General features: G+C 35.1%; 1 protein-coding gene across 1 annotated transcript in view; it reads right to left on the reverse strand.

Moving 5' to 3' along the window:
• Positions 1–2,462: 2,462 nt before the first annotated feature.
• The window catches only part of CPNE8 (copine 8), an 83,154-nt gene continuing 69,989 nt past the window's right edge, over positions 2,463–15,627 (reverse strand). The window contains exons 17-20 of the mRNA XM_027731995.2: positions 14,887–14,989; positions 12,057–12,114; positions 9,303–9,376; positions 2,463–4,437 (exon numbers count right to left, since the gene is read on the reverse strand). Of these exons, the coding sequence (XP_027587796.1) occupies positions 4,249–4,437; positions 9,303–9,376; positions 12,057–12,114; positions 14,887–14,989 (424 nt within the window). The 3' untranslated portion in view covers positions 2,463–4,248. The remainder of the gene's footprint in view (positions 4,438–9,302; positions 9,377–12,056; positions 12,115–14,886; positions 14,990–15,627) is intronic.

Raw genomic sequence — 15,627 nt, forward strand, 5'->3', positions numbered from 1 at the left:
GAAATTGCTCAGTGCACAGGCACAGTCTGCTGTGGCTTGGGAAGGCTGTCCCACCACCTGAGGCATATACTGCACCACGAACCACACTGCATGATTGCAGGACAGGTGTCTCACAGCAGTTATACACCTTCTGCAGGATGGGATATCTATAAGGATACTCAGTCACTTCAATGCCTTCAATGGTTTGCAAAATAAAATCATCAAATAAAAATTCCAATGATGAAATTAATTATTGTCAAATGTTTGGCTATAGGCACATGGACCCAAATGTACTCTATAAATAGTACTCTATACCCCTTAGTTAGACAGCCAGCTTGAAAATACCAATCATCTACAGTCACTTGCACTCTCATGGTAATTCACAATACTGGTTAGAAATAAAACCTGAAATCATACCCTACCAACCCAGTGGCAAAGAAACAATAATACACCGTGCAGTGCTGAAGAAAATGTGTACTAGTGCCATAAGCCAGTTTGAAAGAGAGAGTATATTTCACATAAAAAATGTGAGCAGTAGGAAACAGTAACCCAACTGTTTGGGAACAGACATGGTCTATTCTTCCTGAAAGTATTTCTGCTGCGATGGCATCAACCTGCTTCCCCACACAGTCATCCAGTAGGTCCTGTCCTGATGTCACACAGCGACCCTTGCTCTGGTAGTTCACTGCGGTCATCAAAGAGCTGGAGATGACCTCTGGCACAGAGACCAACCCCACAGAAACCTTCCCTGATCATCTGCCCAAATTGTTCCAGCAGTCCTCGGCGCCCCAAAAGTCCTCTGAGCTTTTCCAGTTGACCCATAGGATATTTAAAGTCTCAAAACTGGATGTGGTACACTAGCCAAGGTCTTAATATTTCAGGTGGCCTGTGTTCAAAACTTCCACTTAGACACCTTCCCCTCAGTATCTATTTTGGGATCCCCTATAACCCCAGACACTGTTCTGCAGAGTTGCTGTAATTGTGTGGTAGGTTTTAGTTACTGTAGTACTTATACCTATTTGCCCTGATTGAATTTGCTCCTCTTTCAAGTATTTTTTCTAATTCATAACTTTGAAGTTTGAGTCCCATCTGTGGAACTGATTAAACTATCTGCAGTTGATATAATCCATTAACTTAATAACCCTATTTTATAACTGGTTTCATCAATGGAAATGATTGAGTAATACCAAAAGCAATACAGGTCCCTAAGGAACATCAATTGTTCTATTTTCAAGTTTGATGATGAAACAATGATAGCATTTTTCTGAACAACTTTATAGTATTTCATAACATTTCAAATGAGGCTGTTATCTTCTGCTTTGCTTTTAAAATGTTGTGTTAAAGCAGTGCTTTCTCTTTTTTATCCTGAAGCTCATTATATTGCTTTTCAATAAAATTGTTTTAAAACTGTGTATTAGTAATAAATTTTTATTGGTAGATGTAAACCCAAGCCTTATTTATTTTTAATTTACTATTTAATTCAAGGATTATCCCTCTTCCGTGAAGCTTGAAGGAAAAAGACATTGAGTATTTCAGTTTTCCCTAATTTACTAAATGCACATCATTTTGTGTGTAATTGATTTAACTTCCCTTTCTAGTAGAGGTTTCACTAGGCTTTAGCAGTCAAATTTTTTTGTGGTTTTCTGTCCTTTTTCACACATATCTGTGCTCTCACATTTATGCATAGATACATATTCTCCCTGTCTATTCTTGTTGATTTTTCTGTTTAAAGAATTTATGGTACAGTTATAATGCCCTCTTATGATAATCTCTGGTTTCCCATTGCACTGGCATAATTTGTCACTATGTGTCCTTTTATTAGTTCTCAGAGATGATAATAATTTATCATTCTGTTTGTTTCAGCCATTTTATAAAGTATTCTGGAGTGCATTTCATCCACTTAGGTAAGACATTCCAGCTTCTCAAACTTTTCAGAGAATACTGCTCTCCTGAAACCAGTTCCTCTCCTTCACACACGTACCTGGGGGGACCACAAAACAAACCTTTTTGTATAGAGAAGTGAACTGATTTGAAGTCCATCTAAATTCTATTCTATAGCTTTGCATCTTTGCCTAAAATTAAAAAATTGTATTTGTAACCAGGATCAAACCCTTTTCTTCTTCCAGATTAGCAAACTTCTCCTCACTAGTCTGAATCAAACCTAAAGTAGTCACTCTTGAATTATATCCTCCACGAGTTGTTAAGTTAGTTTTGAGGCTAATCTTTAGATTAATAAAAGGTGCTGGCTAAATGAGAACTAATAAATTACTCTAAACTGAATGAAAGAAGTTTGTATTTTGGTCTTTGAGTCAAACTGTTAAATATATGAGTCAATGGGAACCAATACAAGTATCAGCACAAGATTTGTCTAACCAAATGAAACAACAGAAACATAGCATTACTTCAGTTATTTCTAAAGTGCCAACACTGTAAGTGCAGAAACTAATTCAGAAGATGGAAGGAGAACACCACCACCAATAAGTAGATTTAAACTTACTCTTTATGATGCACTTTCATCAAAATTTGTAGTTGCCAAGTATCAAATTTCATTCATGCAACATCAATCCACTAAGAAATACATATTCTGGTGAGAAAATTAAAGTCCATATTTATGTAAAAACTGTTTTGAAATAAAAATAAAACAAGATCTTTATTTTACAAAAAAAAAATTATTTTTTTTTTACTAACAGAATAATTATTTGGAAAATGTAATTTCCCACATGAAATAGTCAAAGGAAGTTAAATACATTTAAAAATGGAAGATTCTGCATTTACATAGTTATATGTCATTAATATTGAAGATATGCTTTCTGGCAAAAAACTTCTCATGCTTAAAAAATGCACCTTAGTTTTATACTGTACATTACAACATTCAGTAGTAAGAAACAGAAGTAGTAAACAGGTCATATGCAAAGAAAAAATGTTACATATACAAGACAGTTACAACTGTGACACAAAAAAATTAAAATGTTCAGTTTTAACAGTATTTGAAGGCAATTCAAAATCATTTCAGGAATTTTGTGAAATTTAAGGCCATTAGTTCTAAATAAAACGTATCTGACACAAACTCACAAAACCGTGTATTTTGTACAAAATATACATGCAAAACCATTTTATAATTATATACGAACAGGCATATACTAAAATTTTTTGGGTAGTTCTGTACACAAAATTGTGCACAAAGCAACAGAGTTGTGCATTTTTTAAACGAGTTAATTAACATTATCATTCATGCACCCTGAATGAAAATGTGATTAAATGACAATATTAAACCCAAGTATTAAGAGTCAGCATCCCTTTGAACGGGTAATCTAGACAAAAAAAGGTTATAATTTTAAATTTTTAAAGTTTAAAATGGTCCATTATAAAACATCTGCTGTAATCACTTCAAAAGACATTTCTGATGCAAAATTTCTAGTGCTTTAAGGGATGCATGATATGATTGAATGAGCTCGATGACTCAACTATATTACTCTGATAGTTCTGAATTGAGGTAATTTTCTTTAATTAATTAAAGCAAGTAACTATTCTAATTTGTTTCAGTAGCTAGTTTAAAAATCTGTAAACTTAGATAAACTTAGAAATTGGAGAATCTCTGAAAAAATATACACACCTCCCCCTCAGAGTTTGGAGTTAGTTACAAGTCATATGCAATTATATTATTCACATTTCAGGAGTTTATTCTGAAACTGTGAGATGAATGGATTACTGAGCACTGACTGAAGCAATTCAGTTACTTGAAAACACATAGATATATTTGTCCTTTTCTTAGTTTTCATTTGTATTTGTCTGGACAAACATTCAAAGAGATATTGCTTCTCTTGTTATCTTGTGACAAACTATTGCAAGCTAGAAGACATGTGAATCAATATTCCAAACTTTTATTCTTAAGAATAGTTATAAAAGTACTGAAATTTAAAAATAGTAACATGTAAACATTGATACAGAGTAATAGCATTCCTATACATTTATATACACACAGTATTCAGAGAGGACACTATCTTCTGAGTTGAAAACCTGACTTGTGCTTTCCCCCTCCAATAAATACACCAAAAAAGTAGGATGCTTTGTAAAAAAAAAAAAAAAAAAAAAAAAAAAAAGGACTCAGATCATCAACATATCAACATTTTACTCTTAGCATTTAAAAGCTTTCCAGTTGCTATGCAACTATAGGAGAATTTTGGTATGTAAAGAGAATTTTTCTAGCTCCAAAAAATTATCAGAAGCTACTGCTGCATCCAGAGACTTGTGATAAATGCTTCAGAGCAGTCATATCTGAGTCTGCAACACGTGAATTGGAGGTGTATAGGGTGGTGGTGCAGGTAATGGCTTTATTCCTCTGACTCTCATGTAGGACAGAAACTGCTCTGGAATTTCAGCCAAAACATCTTTAGCGAGTCTTGCCATGCTTAACACGTGATTACCACTTCTGTCAATGTAATCTCGGAATGGCACAAACTACAAAACAAAACAGATCATTAACAGATCATTCACTCAGATCATTATGCAAACACAGAATACACCTTACAACCTAAAAATAAAGTTTTATCGAGGGAACTGAGAGATAACCCAAATATATCAATGAAACCTGTCTTGGGCAATCTGAGTGAGCCATGGCTTATGTGAAGAGGTTCACCCACAGTGAAAGCATAACGCTGTTTCTACCACAAGACAGATTTTAAAAAATTGAAATACAATGAATATATATGTCAAATATATCATATAAACCACAACATATGTACATATAAAACAGGTAAGGTAGCATATTAATGTACTCTATCTCTCAACCCTTTTCATACAAAAAGGTACTTTTGTCTCAGAAAACTATCCTTAGCTTACATTCCCTGCTCCTGGGGCTCTCCTACCAGGCTGCCTCCCCTCTGGCACTTTGTGAATAGATTTTTTTCCCTCTGAAGTGAACAAAACAGAAAGGATGGTTTTATATTTTTGACCATTTTGCATTATACCTGGTAGAACTATGAACCACCTGAACACTTTTAATATTATACTAACAGATGCATAAAGAATCTAAGCAAAAAGGATTGGATTCAAACAGGAACTTTTTATGTGATACTCAGATCTGCAACACCTAAACCAGTTAGCTACCCAGCTCTGGTTGGGATTTCATAATACTTTATGAGATGCTTGTGCTACTGGCATAGAAAAAAGAAACAACCCAGGTTCCTAGATTTTTATTCATAACAGAGAGCACACAGCAAAGCAGTGGGTTAAGTTTGCTAATAGGTTATGCCAAAGGAAAGCCTGATTTGAAATTCTGCTTCTTGATCAGATTCTGGAGCCTATCTCAGGGAAACAGCTGGATGACAAAATTGGGATTCAATGTCCCAAACCAATTCTGGTGCTGATATGTCAGGCTATGCTATGGTGCCCTTCTGCTCTCTCATCCCTCAAAAAACCCAAAACCAACAAACCAACAAGTAAATTGTCCCTATTTGTTTGCTAGCCGTTGTTCTTCAGGATAAAACTAGAACTGATTGTTAAGTCAGACCCACAGATATTTCATCACCTGTCTCAACTCTCAAATCTTTTGCCCATTATACCAACCACACAAATTATGCTTTCTTGGATGCACAGCAACCACAGCCACAGACTACGTTCCATTTTTCTTAAAAGCATTGAAGTTTTCAAAATTTAGGGGTTACAGTGTTACAGTGAGTTACACTGAAAGTTTAACCTACACTTAATTTCTGAGATCCTGAGAGTTTCCCAGAAAAGACAGAAATATAAGAAATCTAGTAAATATATTAAACAAAGAAAAAAACACCAACAACCTCTTGGACAAAAAAAAATAACTATAAAAACATCCAAACCCAAAGACAACATTTCAGGAATAATGAACTTAAATAACTTTTACAACAACTTTGGAAAGCACTTCTCACCCTTGACTTATGGAAGCCATCTAGGCATCAATCTCCTACTAAAAGATGTTTAGAATTCAAGCAAGAAACTATTCTCTGCATAACTTTCCTGAAAAGGATCTCAAGCAGCCAGAATAAAAGGCTTCCAGACTTCTTATTTTAACTATGTTACATTAAACTGAAATAAAATTAAGTGTAACCAGCTACTGATTAGGGCATGCTCCCAGGAAGCAGTATATCTGCAGTTTCTCTGAAGATAATGACTCAGTTGCAAGATTGTTGAAGCTAGAAGTGCCCTCACAGAGGTCTTTTAGTCCAACCTTGCTGCTCAAGCAGAGTCAGCGAGCACAGGCTGCCGCAGCCAGCAAGACTAAAAGAGTAGTATTCCAGACAGAAGCATCCTTCACTTCTTCAGTGGGTTGAGCATATCAGGCATAAGGGCAGAAGAACAGGCAAAAAGGAACCTAATTTTAGGGTATTAAGCCAGGAAGCAAGATATCTGCAGTCCCATAATTAGCTGTCTAAACCATTCCTGTGTTTACTCAGTAACTTCTCAAAATACAAGAGGACAAGTTTCAATACTGTGACATTTACTAGAACTGACTACTTCATTTCATAAAAAACCTCTATCGGTTTTCAAAAGCCAGCCCAGAACTGCCCTGTTTCAAGTGGTTGTTCCTTCTTAAACTCCGTTAACTTTCCTGTAAGAATACACCTGACTGTCCCCAGAACCATGGAGTTTGAAGAATAACAAAACAAAACAAGTATCTCTGTAGCCTTCTGGTTTACACGTTCAGCCAGGATGGAATCAGCTTGGCGTTCATTTCCCCCTCATGTTATTCATTTTCTAATGCAATGTCTGTCTTATGTAAAAAGCACATACAGTCTGAGTCAAAGAACAAAATGTGTCCCATCCCAAGAGCTCACCTTACCCATTAGTCTGCAGACATGAAATCTCACCCCACTGTTCTGTAGCAAAGTGAGGCTATTTCAACAGTGTAATTATACAATGTAGATGGCCTGATTTAGTTCTCCCTCCCCCCTCGGTAGATAGATGTTGGAGGAGCTGGAGAAAACTATGAACAGATAATCAAACATAGAGATGCACAAGGACAGCAAACATGTAGAAGAAGTAGAGATGGCAAAGGAATAGAATGGAAGATCAAAGGGAAGCCAAAGGGAAACTGAAGGAAGGTCAACTGCTTTTTCTATAGTTTTAGTGTTTAAATAAAAAGGCTAATATGCAAAATTTTCGAGACGAACAACAGATACAGTACTACAAGTATTCTCCTAAAATGTCTTAAACAACAAAAGTATAACATAAAGGAGTAGAAACGAAATAAACTGAGGAAGAATTGGTATACATGAAGTAGAGTCCTTGGGGTATGTATATATACTAGTGAGGAAGGAATAGTGAAGGATATGTCTTTAAATGAATTGCAGTCAGTAGTAAATATAAGAGATGTAGTAACTCACTGTGAACAGGCAAATTTTTCCTTTACTAATTTAATCATAATATTTGACAATACTGTTAGAATTAATAGTTAATTTCGTTAGCTAATTTTAATTAACCTAATACACAAAAAAGATAAAACTTTTTTATATTTGAGTTGTTAGTTTTATGAAGGCAAGTCAGTTTTATCCTGCCAGATATAAAATAAGGTCATACCAAACTTAAAGGGTTTGACATTATCCCTTTTTATTTATTTAGCTAGCCTATGAAGTATTTGTTAGTATTTAGACAGAAAAAGAGCTCAAAATAATACTGCCTTCAGGTAATTCAGTATGGCTTGGGGCAACATTCTGATTTAAATATGTTAATACTAAATAAATGTTTTATTACATTTCTGACACGCAATGAATTCTAAAGAAATACCAAAGGGTATTCATTCTAACTTTTTTTATTTATTTTTCAGTGGAAATTAGTATATCTCTGATGCAAAGCCTTTTCACAAATCTTGCTTAAAACACTTTAAGAACTCTATCAATTTATGCTCTTTGAATGTAAAACCTGCAGATTTTGGGGACACTGTTTCTTGGGAAAATTATGTTGCTTATATTTAAATGCATTTAAACATAAGTGCAATGCATTCCAGAGATACCTGAATTAGCTTCAAAAAAATCTGAAAAGGCACAGGCTTTGCTGAAATACTAGTTCGGGGTCCATTCCACATATTGCTCTGTTGAAAGCAGTGACATATACAGCATAACAGATTAGACAGCCCCTCTCCATCCCGATATGGACTGCTAAGGAACACTGCAAAGGCTTTGACAAAATGAGAAACATTCTTTCTTGTCTCCTGTTCAGCTGTCCTAAATCATCCCTACTTTTATAATTACCTTTTTGACAACACTAATTAAAAAAGACAGCATGTTTTACTCTTCTAAGAGTTTTGTATGTCGTTTTCCCATCACTTGTTATCTCTGTATGTTGTAAAAATGAAAAAAGTCTCTTTTTCAACTATTAGAGTTCAGGAATTTTAATGTAGTGTTCATTGATCTGAGAATCTTTAAAACTGGAGAAAAAAATCTCATAATTTTAGTTTCCATATATTTATGTACATTTATTTTGAACACCTCCTTGGACTGAAATATTGTATCCACTGTCAGTCATCAATCAATCCTTAAACATTCACATATCAGTATTTGTAACATTAAATATTTTGAAGTTTCAGTTCCTGCAGATATCAATGAAAACAAATATACATATTCCAAGGTTCATCAGCTGCAATCTGACCTTAATCATCATGCAATACAAGCTGTTCATGTAGCTCAGTTATTCTCTCTCTATGCATATGCTACTAAACAACAACATAAAAACCCAACCTGTCTTGAAGAGAAGTGAAAATAAATAAGAGGAAAAATAAGCGAACACTGTAAAGTTGGACAAATAGGAGGAATAAAGGGAGAAGAAGAAATGGCTGATTTACGGTGAGGTTTGAATCTAAGGATGCCTGTGAGTGTTTATTAAGAGGCATTTGGATAATGTCCTGTTTTAGTCAGTCCTGTAGTGGCCAGGTAGTTGCACTAGATGTCTGTTGTAGGTCCCTTCCAACTAAAATACTCTATTTTATAAATTTATTCAGCCACTTTCAGGAAAATAAAATGCTTTCCATAAAAGATTTAGACAGATACCATTCTTTTTACAGATACCATGTTTCTCCAAATTTTCAGTACCTAACTCTTCTCCCACAGATGTATAACACTAAGACTTTATAACAGTGTCTTGCCAGTTAGGGGTCATTTCCTAATGAATGCAGATCCACTACTATGTGTTACACAAAGGCTTAGAGGTATCGCAGAGAGGTTCTGAGCTTGTTATGAAAACCTCAAGATAAAGTATGTCTGTGCTAAGGTAAAATGAGAGGCAGGAATACAGTTAGAAACAAGAATTCAAACCAAACAGGAATAGTAAAATATATTAGTTCATATTTTCTCTCCCACCTGCACAATGTCTCTTTCTGCAAATTTTCCTCTTGAAGAAATCCTGACTACATCTCCATCCAGTTCTTCCATAGCTACAAAAAAAAAAATAAAAAATTAAATCTATGAGTTCTGGCACACAACTAAAGAGTCTTACTGAGAAAAAGTTCAGACAATATACACTTTAGGGCACCAAAACCAACAACTGTTATTTAGGTAACTCTGTAAGGTCATTGGCACCATAAAATACCTTATGTTTTGTAGCTATTTTGCACTTTTTCACGGTGATAATACATACTTTTTGTCTTTATTGTCATCTTCAGAACAAAACAGATCATGTTAAAAGTCCCTATCCTTCCAGCTCTCAAACCAGCAAGTATATCTGTTTTTGTAAGGCTATATTTATACTTTCATAGGTGGAGAAGAATTCATCAGCAGCTATTGTTACAGAAGCTATCACAGGATGCAGCACAAAGAGGTAGTAAGTCACATTCATACTGAAAAGGCAGTATCTGCTAATGCATAGGAATGAGGAGTGCTTACAAAAATTTCTTAAACTTATTGGGTAATTCTTCTTGTATCTTCTGAGCAGGATCCAGGAAAACTCTCAAATTTTCCAGATACCTGGAAGCTATTCTAGGTAGAAAGGCATAGCCACTCTCTGGTAAGTGTAGAGATGGATGGATTTGGGATCTCAGACTATTGCTCAGACATTGGATCTGCAATTCTACAAAGCTTCTTTCAGTGTATGCTATGAAAATCAAAGCCTTGCATCACTGAGCTTCTTGGGGGGTTACAAACTGGGCTGAATTCACCAAAACCAGCATTTCAAAACCTAGTTCTTCTGAAGCAAGAACTAGAAAGCAAAAATTACATTATCAGGACCCAAATTCAAAGTAAGTGATAGCATATTTGTTCAAAGAAAAAAACTATTAGGTCTGTAGAGCATGATGCCCAATGATGTTGTTGCAAAAACATACATGTGTTCAAACTAGGAGACTGAACAAGTATTTAAAGGAGAGTCACTCAAAATTTCCAAAACAGATATAAAATACATGCTGTTCAGAAAATCAAACCTAAAAACGGTATTCAGAGAACTATCCTATTTGCCTAGTCTGTTCTTAACATTCTTTAGGAAGCCACCCATAGCCATGTTAGATACAGACTACTGGGCAAAACAGCCCCCTGATGTGACCTATTACAATCATCCTCACATCCTTAAGTAAAGCTCTGCCAAACGTATGTGTCATCTGTCTGAGCCCTCTGGTAGCCCCCAGGGACTGAGAGATCTAAGGAACAGTGATATCATATCTGAAGAGGAGTAGCTTAGTCTCTCTACAGCAGAACTGAAGCTTCAGTGACACCTGAATTTTAAGACAGTCTGCCTGAACATAAACCCTCCTGCAGACACACTTCTTCAGCATCTACATCAGACACGGAGTCCATTGTTTTTTCCAGAAGGAATTTCTTGGGCACTGCAGGACTTCAGACTTGGCATACACTTAATGGGTGAATCTCATTGAGGCAGCACACTCAAGGATTGTGGATCCAAACATGGAAACTGTATCCTGCAGTACAAATATAATTCCAGCTTCAGAAAAGCGGTGGGGATGACACCCCAAGAACATGTCCTGACTGAGTTAAGGAGAGCCTGGGCAAACCCAAGGACTAGACGAACAGCAGAAAAGGGAAAAGGCAAAGGAGGGTGACAGAAAAGTAAGTAACACAGGACTAAATTTGGGAATTCTCAGGAGTAAAAATTAAGTTTACCAATTTCCGTCATATGCATTTATGAATATAAACTATCTTTTCTCACTGAGTGTGGCATACAATCATCTGAAGTGTAAGTGTCCACCTCAACAATTTCTTCAAGGAATAAGATATTTAAAACTATCACTAATATACCACTTGCCCCAAAAGCATTAAGAAAGTCAACTCCCAATAATTTTTTTTTGTTTTATTTTTTCCTCTTTTTTTCATACTCTTAAAATATTTGTAGGAGAATTAACATGTCAAGTCATTAGTCAACATTAAACATCTGTGGCAGTAGTACTAAGTATACTTAATGTACAACAGAAGGCATACTGTCTAATCAGACGTACTAGAATTAAAAAGAAAGGATTTAGGACTTCGAGGAACAGACACACACAGAATGTCTACACTTCACAGTGCAGTGATATATATGATGGCACTTAATAAATTAGTACACATAATGGAAGCATCTTAGTTATTGCAATAATGAATGGTATTCTGGAATATCATATGAAAGAATATGTAAATAACCTGGTAATTTCTCTCCTGCCTTAATATCCTTTCAGTGCTGCTACACAGTAAGACTCAATCCTCTTACCAAATTAAACCCCAGATCACCTCAAATGTATCTATTTTTTTCTCAAAATTTTATTACTGCAATAAGATCAGTATTTCCAGCCTTCACAAGGAATCCAAATATCCATGTTGAAGAAATTCAACATTACTTGATTATACTTAATTACTGCATTGGGTTTTTTTTCAGCTGATCTTCTGGAGCTCTGTAAATGCTGAGCCTCCATATGGTTATGTGACTTGAACAGAGAGCCTGAGGGGCTACACAGCTCCACATGGTAGCTTGTAATCACACTGAGTTATCAATCAATCCAGCTGGAAATGTCAACAGAGCATATTGCTTGTTTCATATTATGTTCTTCTAAAGAACAATATTTGAAAAGCCACATATTACTAAAATGTAAGCAAATACAGGAAAAAAAAATCTAGAAAGAACACTAGAACACTTACCATCAAACTCTGCTGGTCCTACCCCCACTATAATTATGGACATTGGAAGCTTTGAAGCCTTCAAAAGAAGAAGAAAAAAAGGTTTAATGCATTATATAACCTCTGCCAATAATATGAGAACAATCTGAATAAAAAACATGCATAAGTTATGTTTCAAAGAGTAAATTTTTTCTCCCCTAAAAGGTTCAGGGGTGTAAACTGTCTGCTTAAGTGATACAAAGCATCTTGGATAAAGATAGAAAGGCAGATGATTATTTTAATTTATCTTTTCATTACCAAATCTTTGAATCATGTAGGGTGCTAATTAAACATAACAAACTATGTTCTGGTTTAATACTAATATGACAACTAAGAGGACAAATTTATCCGGGAAACTTTTGTAAACTGATGATTGCAAATATGTACCTAGTGATAGTCTGACATTTATTTAAATGTACTTTGCTGTTTCTTGGTATTACACAGATGCTTGGTACTATGGGTACAATTTTTACATTGACTTGACGCCAATTTTAAAAAGGAAATAACTAATCTATTTGAGCAATATGCATCTTATATTTATATAATTAATGAAATTTTATTCAAGTTAGTCATCCATGTCACAAAGTAAACAAGATATCAAACTGGCTTATGGTAAGATTTTCAATTTTATTTAATTTTTTTCATTCAATGAAACAAGTCAAAGACGGTATCTGGCTTTCCCTGAATAAACTCTCTATAAAACCTTTAAAATTATGAAGACAGTGTCATAAATATTAGACTCTCCTGCCCTGACAGTAACACCAGTTTACAGAAATAATCTGAAACTGCCTCTGATGAAGAGAGTAACAAATAAAAAAACGTCCACCAAATGTCAGGGTTGACAACTATTGCTTACTGAGTTATTCTGATGAACCATGAAATGTCTACAGGACATTTAAACATTAAACAGGAGTACACACTGGCCAAAAAAATCAGAGACGTACACCTTCTGATCTCTTAGAACAGAACACCTCCTGTTTTTCAGGTGTTTTCTAGAATCTTATTTCTTGATTGTAAAGAAAACATCCTTTAAAGAGATTCCTACTCACACAGACACAGATTTATGTGATACAATCATATATGAAACAGTAAGTGGCAAGGACAGCATAAAGACAAAGAGTTAAACTCTTGCAAATAAACTTAAGTGTTGGCATTTCCTGAATGACAGCATAACCTTTAAACAGTTTGGTAATACAGAATGTGTCTGACATATATGCTGTAATGAGAAAGATGCCTAAAAGCACAATTAGTGTTAAAAATTGAAATATATTCTTTTTGAGTTTTATACACATCAAGTTGCATTGAACATGATTGTCCTTTTTAGTATTCTGGATATTATTAAGGCAGAAAAACTGCTATTGAATAGCATTTAATTAGTTCTGTCATGGTATACTGTGCTCACATTTCAAGAAGTATGCAGAAAAATGAAGGTATCTTCATAAAAAGTAAAGACAGCAAATATTACCAAACTTCCAGTTATTCCAACCTACAACACAGCTGTTGTATTTCCAGACAGTTGTAGACTAACAGCTATTATTCCTGGAAATGAACTATTACTGGAAACAAGGTTTTTCTGTACGTTTTAGTGGTAAATGAATTAATCTTACAAGATATCAGCCAACCACACTTGCTGCTCTCTTACGGACTTTAAATGGGGGTGTGAAGCAAGAGCTGCTCTTTTTTCTCCACTGAGCCTTTTTGTCACCTGAAAGCAGCTCATCTAAAAGAAACTACATTTCAAACTTGTAGGCTGGACTAGAGAACAAACATCCAAGCTAAAAGCTTGTTTATCCCCTTTAGAAGTGAGAGTCACTTTATCCTCCTTTAAAACTGGAAGGTGGAAGATAGAGAAAGTAAAGTGGTGCCTTTGAACACAGTTACAGCTTTGGGTGTAAAAACTCACCAGGTGGGCTGGTAAGTTTATTAGTACAGTCAGAGTCCTTACTAATACACAGGTTTTGCTCCCCAGTGAAAGACCAAACACTGTGGCAGTATTTTCACATGCACTCTACTAACTGGAATGGTATCGAATCTCTGCAGGAGGTAGTGAAAGTGGGTCTTCAGAAATATGCCACCTAATTCTACACTGTTCACTTTGACACGATGCTTAATTACTGTAATGTAAGCTTTTCACTCACCACTTTGTTATTAACTAGATCTGCTGTGCTATGTTAAAAGCTATTGGTGGAGATCTTTTCCAACCCTGTCTAAAAGTGTTTCTGTGTGTACTTGCATCTGAAATTTTCCAGGGGCAAAAGCAAAACGGAACCTGTTCATGATACAGAATATTACTTATATACATGGCAGTTTTGAAGAGAAAAAATATTGAAAATAATGAAGAAATTGAGAAACAATTAAGAATTTTCTGAATTCTAAGGGGCTATTTAGAGGGAAATCAGATGACTGGTATGCTTGTCATTTGGGATCAGAAAGTTGGGGACAGTCTTCAAAAAGCGGGAGGATCAAAGCTGTCTGCAATTATGAGAATGATAAAGAACAGTTCACTGTGCAAAACTGCATGGTAGGATGTGCCTGAGAAAGCAAGAGGCAAGAAGTAGATGAGGAAAATCATACAAATATACAGTGCTAGAGAGAAGAGCATAATTTCCCACAGAATACTATCTATTTAGGCTGAGGTTCAATTTTTGCTTTCTTTTTGTCTTTATGCATAACAAACTTGCTGTTTGGTAAAGACGGTTAATTACGGTGCAAATATAGTGCCTGACATATTAATGGATTTACTTTATTGCCTAAAATATGAATTCCTAGAAACATAATTCTTTTAAATTTCAACACTTTGAGCAAAACTTACATTCACTATGGATTCTTTTGTCTGAGCCATATCAGAAATAACTCCATCTGTAATAATCAGAAGAACAAAATACTGGGAGCCATCTTTTACTGAAGCAGCATATCTAAGGGAAAAAAAAGCAACATTATAGTCATAAACAAAAGCCCTTAATAAAAGGAATTAATATAAGCTGTATTTTTAAAATTTGACTACTACATAATGCAGTGAATTTCAAAAGTAAAGACATTCATAATTATGGTTGATATTCTACTTTTAAATGAAAGCATTGAAAAAACACAGCTAATACGATATTGATATTGATAATCTGCATCTGTTGTGTCAGTGAAAAATAGGAATTGTTTCACTACCGAGAAGATCATGGGCAGAATGTCCTTTATAGAATCATGAGTCGTTAGAAAGTCTTAGTTGTTTAACAGTTGTTACCTCTGGGGAACAGAGTTTGGTATGAAGGGCATACACTAATACTGAATGGTTGGATTTATAGCATGAATAAAATTTATCAGGAATCAGCAGATTGTGTTTTTTGTTGGTTTTTGGTTGGTTGGTTTGGTTTTTTTGTCTTAGAAAACCAGGTTACTTATTGTTGACCACACTTGCAGATTAAACACTTATGTGCACATTTGTACAATGGCTGAACATGAAACCCTGCAACCCCGGCTTAGATATTCATCTCTGTGCACCACCCACCTTTCAACACTCAAGCTTCTCCCTGTGCTGTACATGAATGAAAGATTAAATACA

The sequence above is a fragment of the Pipra filicauda genome, unplaced genomic scaffold, assembly GCF_003945595.2.
Source record: "Pipra filicauda isolate LSUMZ 115617 unplaced genomic scaffold, ASM394559v2 scaffold167_size3244652_pilon, whole genome shotgun sequence".
Classification (NCBI taxonomy): Eukaryota; Metazoa; Chordata; class Aves; order Passeriformes; family Pipridae; genus Pipra; species Pipra filicauda.